Below are 9,676 nucleotides of genomic sequence, written 5' to 3'. Positions count from 1 at the left end.
TGGGGGGTTTTTCAGTTTAACCTTTGACCTCTCGTAGAAAGGCTGTTGACTTGACTCAGGAAGTGAAAGCAGGTGTCAGCTGCTGGTGTTGGTGACATTAAAGCTTTTTAATGATGCGTTTTTCTAAACTTGATGGTTAGATTTTGAACATAGTATTTCCTATACTTTCACTATATTATCTTAAACAGGAGTTAATCGGCTGCTTGTTATGGGTCAGTAAAAAACTGGTGTTTGATTGTTTATTGTATCTTACATGATCATTAGTGCTGTTTTCTTTAATAGCAAATTTATGATTAAAATGGGAAAAAAATCTGGAAGAAGCTTCTGGGTCTGAAAAACTCAGGAGGAATAGGCTTAAATTTGGGCAATTCCTCTGATTCTAGAAACAAGTTCAGTTTATAGTCATCTGTGGAATAAGCGCCTTATGTGCCGGTCTATAGTCCCTAGTTTAAAGCTTTATTCAATACATGGCGATGTTCAATTTGCAGTGACCTAGCCACCTGCTCATTGGATGCCCTTCTCCTTCCTTCCTGCACTGTCTCTAGTCAAGAGAGGTAATTAACTCCTCCCTCAACACTGCTACTGTCCCTTTACCCATCAAAATGGCCTCTATCACCCATGTTCTTAAAAACAAAACAAAAAAAACTGGTCCAACAACCTTGATAACTTCAGGCTCATTTCCAACTTTTAGTTTACCTCTAAAATCCTGAATCCCACAGTAATAAAAAAAAATATATTATTGTAATTTATTATTAGCATCTTTTTTCCCCCTCAGTTGGATTCACTTCCCGCTCATCACATCCACTTTCACAACACTGAGATAGCGACACCCAAAACACTCAGTTTGAGGCTTCACACGGTGATTTTATTAACATCCATGTTGCACATAAGAGTCTGTGCCTCAAGCCCATAGTCCCACTTAAATTGATTAAAAGAAAAGCAGCGAACCTTCACATCAGAAAGGCCGCTCCCTGTGAATAACAGTGTGAATTGATAATAGTTCCCTTTTTCTTTTACTGAACATTACAGTCAGCACCTTGGATAACTAAACAGAGAAGTGGATTTACAACACAGAATACAAATCGATTGTACAGCCTTGACGTCTCCATCAGTACAAATAAAACTAAGAGAGGAACATAAAGACACTTCTTTTAAATTCAAAATTCAGAAAAGAACTAAAGTGAGGTGAGGAGAACGGGCATGCAGTCTGATTACGAAGGATATGTTAAACTAATGCCTCTGTAGTGTCGTCACAAGGGTGTGAATCAAGCGCACATCGCCATGTGGAAAGAATTTTGTCGTAATCAAACTGCACAGTCAGCAAAATTATAAAACACTATGAATGGCAAAAAAAATGAGAAACATGAGCGTGGTCCGTCATTCTTCAAAAAAGTCCAAAAGTGATGCCGACAGTATATTTTGGATGAAAATGCGGCTTAGCGTTTTGGCACTGAAAGTTCCATTTTCAAAAACAAACATATTTAAAAGGGTCGGGAAAAAATGCTGACATTGGCTTTTAATTGTTTTTATATAACAGTTTAAAAAAAATTAAAATAATCCCTTAAAATCTATCTCAGGCCGCCGTTTCTAAACACTGGCTTCTTTCATTGAAAAATTGCACATTTTGTAAAACAAACATGTTCAGTGTCTTACAGAATGTTAGATGAGGAGATTAATAAGACAGAAGCAGATGTCATGATGTTGTGTAACTATGGGAGTTATATACAAGACAGTTTCTCAGCTTGGAGGTTGGGATTAGACAGAACCAGCGTTTCCTCCTGTTCTAGAAGTATTAATCATCTCAGCTAACTCTCTGAAAGAAACGAGCATGTTTTTCTACAAAATGTCAACTTTTTTATCTTTAAGACGCTTTTCACACTCTCACCTGTTACAGCATTGTGTGCCAGTTTAAATCTGAGATGTGAACACCTGATTTTTTTTAAAGCAAACTGACACCAGTGTCTCTGGCAGACCGTCCACTAAACCGGGACTCTGTCTGTGCCGAGTGTGTCCACAAGTTTTAGCTGTTGTCACCAGTCTGCACCCGGCCGTCATTCAGCAGTCTCTCTCTTTCTCCAGAGCCGCCCTCGTCTTCGTTCGCAAACCTCGCGCAGCACGGTATCCTGGCCAGCAGGGGGCGGTGCAGTCCATTGTAGAGCGCGGTACCCACCAGCAGCACCAAGAAGCCCAAAACCTGCAGTCCGTGAAACTGCTCCCAGCCCAATGCCAAGCTCACCACCCAGATGACCAGCGTGCGCAGGCTGTCCAGCACCATACGGGTGGTGGCGCTGATCTCTTTAGTTACGCTGATCCCCGCAAAGTTGAAAAAGGCGATGCTGACCGTGTTGCCGAGCAGAGCCAACAAGATGAGAGGCTGGTGGCCGATCTGACAGAAGGCATCCAGCGCGTCCTCCAGGACGTGCCGAGGGTTGTTGGCGAAGTTTCCAACAGGGATGAAGTACATGGGGATGAGCAGCAGCGACAGGACAAAGAAGCCAAAGAAACCTGGAAACAAAAATTTAGAAAAAGAAATTACTTTAGCCAGTTGTGTGTGTTTGAGTCACCTCACCTCACCTTAAAATCACCCCACCCAGTTACTCACAAAAAAATCAGAGACAACAAAATTAAAGCTCACGAGAGCCATTAGGCTAAACCAGAAACAAAAGGAAAGGTGTAAAGCCAAAACAATGAGCTTAAAGACGTTAACGTGCTCCAATCTGAGAAAAGCAGGATCTGGTGATCAACTGCTTTTCATGTTGTGACTGAAACAATTCACAGCAGAAGAAATATATTGTTATCCACTATTTATGTAAAAATATTGATTAATGCTGCTGTGGATCCATGTATGAAGTTTGTGCGCTCTACACTCTTAAAAAATACATAATGCACTGTTACATGTGTAACAAAATTGCAAAATGAACCTTTCTTTGTAATTTTTAACAGGTGAAAGCTTAAAAATATTAAAACAACTTTGTGGTGTCAAATCTGTTGCAGCACTTGTGATAAAATGTAAGAAATTATACGTTACACAGCAGTATAAGTGCTAGGTTAGGCCACACTGCCTGTTGTGTAGCTGAGTTTCTGAAACATAAGGTATGGTCCCACAAAGGTTAGGTCTGTGTGCACGTCTCTGTCAGGACAGTGAGCGAAGACTCTTTTTTTTTTTTTAAAACCCACGGCACAGGTACTCCTGTGCAGTCCTCCAAAATCCCAACTGTGCAGATGACGTATGGATCTGCTGAATGCAGAGTTCACCAGGAACGGAAGAACCGCGAAACAACAAAATATACAGCATGAACAGCACAGACACTTCATTGTTTTTAGCACTCAGTTTCACTTCAGCTCTTTGTACGTTATAACATCGCTCTTCTCCACGGCTGACGGACCAACAACAGCACACCACAGACCTACTTTTGACACTGCCTTCATCTGACAACATAGGTCTATTCTAGATGTTTGTTCGAGGTATATGACCTTTGCCCACCTCATTATTGACATTCAGTAAATATTGATAATTCAGGAATGTAACTCATTTTGTTTTTGTAGGTTTTTGGTTTGAGGAGATACACATCCATTCTAAAAAAGTTCATCTCCAGCAGTAGAGATGTGATGTTGTAAGCTGGACAAAGCTCCTTATAACTGTCGTACCTTCAGTTCCAACAGCTCGGAGAGGATGGACGTCATGTGTGTAGACAAACTTTTCCTCGAGGACCATCTGCACTGACACAATGATCTGAGCCATGATGATCAGAAGATCTCCTGCAGTCAGGCAAAAAACAAAACTGTGAGGTTTTTTTTTACTGAAACACTTTGCGATCCATTCATATCAAACAAACAAACAAAATAAACAAATCAGATCCTTACCAAGAGTTTAAAAAAGACCCCAAAGAAAACAAAACATCTTACCAGTGATCACATCACTGAGTTTGCGTGAGCTGTCTTTGTTTCCACTGACGAAGTCAGCCAGGCCCACTATCACCAGTCCCAGAATGGTGATAAAAATGCCGATCCACTGATTAGGTGCCAGGCGACGCCCCAAAAATGCCACAGAAAGTAGACCGGTGAAGATGATCACAGCTCCACGGAGCATCTGGAAACTTGAGGCGCTCGTCATGTTGAGAGCTGTGAAACAGAAACGGTTTTAATAAGACGGTAGAGAAGGGTTTGGTGACCTGTAAAAGGATTCTGTGGACACTTACCAACATACATGATGGAGGTGGCCGTCATGTCGCACATGGCAGGAGGGAGGAAGAGGAAGGGGTTGAAGCTCTGACCCCGATTTACCCTGGGTTCTGGTCGACGTTTGTCGTGGCAAATTAAGATGTAGAAAGCTGCGAGACAGCAGAACTCGCCCAGAAACATCCCCACCGCCTGGAGAGTGAGAAAGACAGACAGAATGATTTATTCCAGTTATTCCGCAAAGAAAACTAAAGACACCCACGGGTTACTGTATTAATCCAGATGTATCATTCTGTTTTCAAAAGTTTTCTGATGAATCTTAAATAGGTTTGCAGCAGTTTTCACTTGCTTGACCTCCCAAAACATATACCTGGGTTTTTCTGTATGGAGATCATTTCTGGCACCTTCTTTTGGGGTTTTAGCAGAACCAAAACAAGAATAAAAATGTAAATCCTCTTCATTGGATTTAAAAAAAAATAGCAACAGTTTGCTTAGTTTACACTTCATTCACTCAAAAGGAACGGACATGTTCTTTATCAAAGAAAAACCATCAAAAACGCAAAGAGTTCAGTGAAATGAGGTCAGGCCTCAGTTGCACAGCTCTAGAGACCTGTCTGCAACAGGTGCTTGGTTAGTAGATTCTGGAAGCTGAAGGAGAATGTTACACCAAAAACAGCGGTTGCCTTTAATTTGAATGGAAGACAACTCATCTGCAAACACTCGCCTGAGCTGTAGTAACACCAGAAAAATTCCTATGCAAACCAGAAACTGAGATGTTATCACTGCAACCGATGCATTTCAGAATGCAGTGTCCATTTTTAGTTTGCATCATGCTTTTCATAGTGTCGCTACCGCTTGGTGAGCAGTTTGTAAATGTGTGCAGACAAGTCGGCATCTTCCATGCAAACTGTTAGAGACTTACGTAATCACAAAGAGGTTTTGGGTTTAAAGATACAGCTGTGACATGTAGGTGAAACTTTTTCAGTTGACAGACAAAAAATAATTTAAAATGTTTAATTTCTCTGCATATATGAAATAAATAAAAATTGGAAAGATTTTCTTTGATTTAAAATAAGAACCAAGACATTATGAAAAAACTTAAATGAGATCAAAGTGCTGAGCTCAGCTGTCACTAAGAGTTTATTACCATACCTGTAGAAATGGATGAGAGAATGGACGCTCTGGTTCCTCCTGGCAACCCTTTGCATTGAACATATCAGCCCATCTGTCACAGAAAAAAACCCCAAACATGATTATTACAGCTTAATTATAGACTTTTAAAACAATAAAATATATAGTCAGAAATAACACATAAGAAACACAGAGGGTTTTTTTTTTTTTTTTTTTCAGAGAAAAGTAAAAATACATTTTCTTGTTTTGTATTCTTTCACATTATGCCCGATTTTGGTTTGAACATGTGGTGATGAAATAATTCCACTTCTCCACAGGTCACTTGTTTCATTGCCTGCTGACATGAAGAACGGAGACGGAATGATTGAATGACGTGTCTTTTCACTCGTGAAGTTAATGAGTGCTTAAGTCTGCATAAACCTTTATTTTTTTACTGTCTGACAGCATGACGGGCATGTGAGCGTCCCGGTGACAGTGCGACACAGGACTGTGGTCTTTAAAAGTGACGACACAGCACTTTCTTGAAACCTCTGAGCTCATCAATACGCAAAGGAAACTTGAGTGGATCTGTCTGCTCATCTAAATCTGCTCTTGCTTGTCCTGTTATTTAAGGTTGGTGTGCTTTGGATTAAATATCTTTAAATGGTGGATAGTTGAATGAAAGAAAAGATGGAAGTTGCACGAAAACTATCATCCTCCGAGCTGTAACTGATCCGAGTTGTGGGGCTTTAAGGCAGCGAGGCAGCACAGAGATGCGGCTGGTTTCAGGTGAATGTTGTGAAATTTGACCAGGTAGTTGTCGAGTTGTCTCTTAAGTAACACTACTTGACCTGTTTTGTTTGACACAAACTGCAATTAGCAGCAGAACTGAGATCTGTTCAGCTGACCAAACCCGCAAAAGGACAGAGAAGTGCATGTCAGGAAGCAGAAAGCTGACGTCCCAGAATATTGGAGAAGTTGAAAAAGCTGAATCTTTTGTTTCACTGAGATGAAAAACCTCTTCCTATCATGACAGCAAAAGAGATCTTAAATTATGATAATCTAGTGACCTAAGCTAAATTACCAACAATCACTGATTCCGAAATGTGCACATTTTTATTTCACCCTGTGACGCCAAGTATGTTATATTTGATACATCTGTTTTTGATGATGACTTCCAACATCTTCAGTGTGATTTTTTTCCCTGATAAATTGACATACACAAACAGTATACTACAATGAGCAACATTAATAAAATGCACAAAAATGCTGGCTGTAGCAAAAATTATAAAAATGAATATTTATTTATTTTTTAATTTGTCAAAATAAAACAGAATTTTATAGCAATTATTCAGTGTTTCGGGATATACATGGTTAATTATATTTGGATTTTGAGCAAAAAGGTCAATTTAAAGACATCTATAAATTGATTAATTGTCTTTACTGGACAAAAAAAATATCTGGTGATTTAATTATTAAGCAGCCAGTGGGTGACTCAGCAGGTTGTGGCAGTCCTGATAAACAGACTGCAACATTAAGTTGATTTATTTGAAAGAGTCGAGGTTTTCTGTTTCAGCTGTTTGTTCTCTTTGTCCTCAGTGGCACGTGGAGTCCCACAGGGTTCGATTTTAGGCCCACTTGTGCTTTCTTTACATCATTCCCCTCTCACTCAACTGGTCGAAGTAGATGGCTCCCCTCCCAAGCCAAGAACTACTGGAGTTTTCTCCCTATTAAAAGGGAGTTTTTACTTCCCATATTTTCCAAGTGCTTGCTCATAGGGGGTTGTCTGATTTTGGGGGTTTCTTTATAATATTTTGTCAACTGTACCTTACAATATCTCGACAACATCTCGACAATCTCAACAACATCTTGAGTTGTTGTGGATTAGAGATATATGAATAAAACTAAAACAAGCTGAATTGAATCTGTGGACATATTACTTTTATCTCCTGTATATGTTTTAATGTTAAGCAGACAAGGAGGACAAGTTATCTAAAAATGAATAGTGATCTCTAAACAGTCAAAGGCAAATAATGATGTCATGCAGTTGCATTTCTTAGATAAATCTTTGCATCCTATTGAGAGCTGCTTTCAGTAGCAGCAGTAGATATTTTTTACAAAGCTTCTCAAGTCACATAAAACCTTTATTAACCCAACTTTGATTATCAAATTAGGAAAATTGATTTCCATCATCCAGCATTCAGTTTTTCTTTTTAAATATAGAAAAGCGTGTGGACTGCTGAATGATGGAAATCAGACCAACAGCAAGAGTGCAGAAAGCAGCTGCTAAATGTTTAGCTAAAATACGCAGAATTATGGTTTCTGGACTAATTTCCATTCTATACCACTTCCACAGTATGGAGGTCAAAACTCTAGCCACACTTACATATACAACTTTCCCGCTAAACCAGTGGATTTTAGATTGTGGGTTTCATCTAGATGAACATATAACATATTAAAAAACATTTATTTTTGGTTGGGGTTGCTGGGCATTTGCTGATGTGGCTACAGACTAAAAGATCATGCAGTCTTATAATATTTAAGAAACATTTTTCATTGTTTTCTGATATTTTAAAAAGCAGCTAGGATCAAAAACAATAATAGGTTTCAAATATTAAATATATGATAGTCTACTTTTAACTCCAGCTACTAATAAAGCCACAGCTGCAGTGCTCCTTGGTTACAGCGTCAGATAAAGTATTTGCATTCCTTTTCTGTGTATCATATGTATTATGCTTTTTCTGCTGAAACAACGCGAACCAAATGTAAGAAACACGTGTAAATCAAAGACATAATAGACCAAAGTTATTTTTGCGTGACGATGATTCTCGATGGATGAAATGAGTTGAACTGTTTTTTATTCCCCTTTTTGAAGCAGACAGAAGCCCGACCTTTACTTGGAAAGGAAATAAGTGATCTTACCGTCCCCCCCACAGTTTAGTTTCACATGAGAACAGGAAAGTCTAGCTTGATTTCAAACTCACAGCTTGATAAATATGTTAATGTTAGCCGCTTACAAGCTAACAAGGAAACAAGACGCTATTGTTACTAGCTAACGGGCTAGCTCTACATCATGTACTAATAATCTGTAAGAAAATGCAATAAACGAATTACATTTATTAACTTCTCTAAACAATTAACTGGGCACCACCACCCTTCAAATTTTATGTTAAAACTGTAGTTCAGGTCGGTTCCTGGGTCCAAGCTCCAGCTACGGTAACTGTAAACACATGACATGGGAGGGAAAAACATAATTAAATCTACTCACTTGGCCGACAGCGTGTTGATGGAGCCGGTTGTAAGCATAAGTCCTGCGAGGAACAGCTGGTATTTTGTCCAAGCCATGATGGACGTGTGATCGGGACGAGCAGAAGCAGGAAATGGACACCACCGAGCTGTGTTCTGGTGAAATACACCGCTGATGTTTACAAGCTCCGCTTGATCTCCTCTGCCCAGCCAAGGTCTATGAACGTCACATGACAGCTCGTCGTCAGCTGACCGCCGAGCGTTATCGCTGTGCTACCTTCAGGGCTCGTCGGAAATTACGCAACCCATTTCTTTTGATGATGAAAAATGAAAGTAAAAAGGCCTACTTTAAGAGTTTAAGATGTTTCAGTGGATATATAAATAAAGCACAAATGGGATCCCCTTAAACAGATTTTTAGTTTTAGTGTCGTTATTTTCCTCTAAGTTATCAATTCTGTCCCTAGTTATCTAACATAAACTAAGTAAGTCAGCCGCAACCAACCAACGACATGACGTCACGTTTCCTACAGACAGAAGATTGCGCTAAACATGTTTTTTGAAACGTTAAGCACTTATTTCTTAAATCTGGCTTCACAGAGAGTGTTAACTCTATATCAGTTTTTGAGAGCAGGGCTAAATGGTGTAGCGTTTCATGTCCCCTTAAAGGCAACTGAACGAGTGGAGGACAAAAGAATTGGTAGGCCCAAAACACAAAACAGAATCTGAAAGTCATAACGTTAAGAAAGGGGGAAAATTCTGCAGGAGAGACCTGGCACAGGATCTGAGAGATGTATCTGGACCTTCAGTTGATTCATGGTTTCATCGGAAGGATGGCTGTCATTAAGCCATTAAACCGTGAGAAAAGGCTGAGGTATGCCAAATTAAACAAGAACTTAAGTGAAAATCAGTGGCAACGGGTCTTATGAAGTGATGAATCCAAATTTGATTTTTTTTGTTCAACTTGTTGTCAATATGTACAGAGTAGATCAGGAAAGACGCGTAACAGTAATTGTCTACAGCCATTTCTTAAACACAGTGGGGGCTGCGTAATAGTTTGGGGCTGCATTTCAGCTAGTGGTGTTGGAGATATTGTCAATTATGTACACAGAAAATTACTGTCAGGGTTTGATCCACCATGCAA

General features: G+C 39.5%; 1 protein-coding gene across 1 annotated transcript; it reads right to left on the bottom strand.

Annotated features, from left to right (window-relative positions):
* Positions 1 to 838: 838 nt before the first annotated feature.
* On the bottom strand, positions 839 to 8,764 carry slc35f6 (solute carrier family 35 member F6). Its single transcript, XM_031730173.2, has 6 exons — positions 8,558 to 8,764; positions 5,332 to 5,404; positions 4,200 to 4,371; positions 3,907 to 4,122; positions 3,649 to 3,759; positions 839 to 2,505 (listed from the first exon to the last, which is right to left on the bottom strand). The coding sequence occupies exons 1-6, from the start codon at positions 8,632 to 8,634 to the stop codon at positions 2,021 to 2,023; spliced, it is 1,134 nt and encodes a 377-aa protein (XP_031586033.2). The 5' UTR covers positions 8,635 to 8,764; the 3' UTR covers positions 839 to 2,020.
* Positions 8,765 to 9,676: the final 912 nt, after the last annotated feature.

Source organism: Oreochromis aureus, linkage group 15 (genome assembly GCF_013358895.1).
Source record: "Oreochromis aureus strain Israel breed Guangdong linkage group 15, ZZ_aureus, whole genome shotgun sequence".
In the NCBI taxonomy this organism is placed as follows: domain Eukaryota; kingdom Metazoa; phylum Chordata; class Actinopteri; order Cichliformes; family Cichlidae; genus Oreochromis; species Oreochromis aureus.
This window is presented reverse-complemented; position numbering and strand designations above follow the sequence as displayed.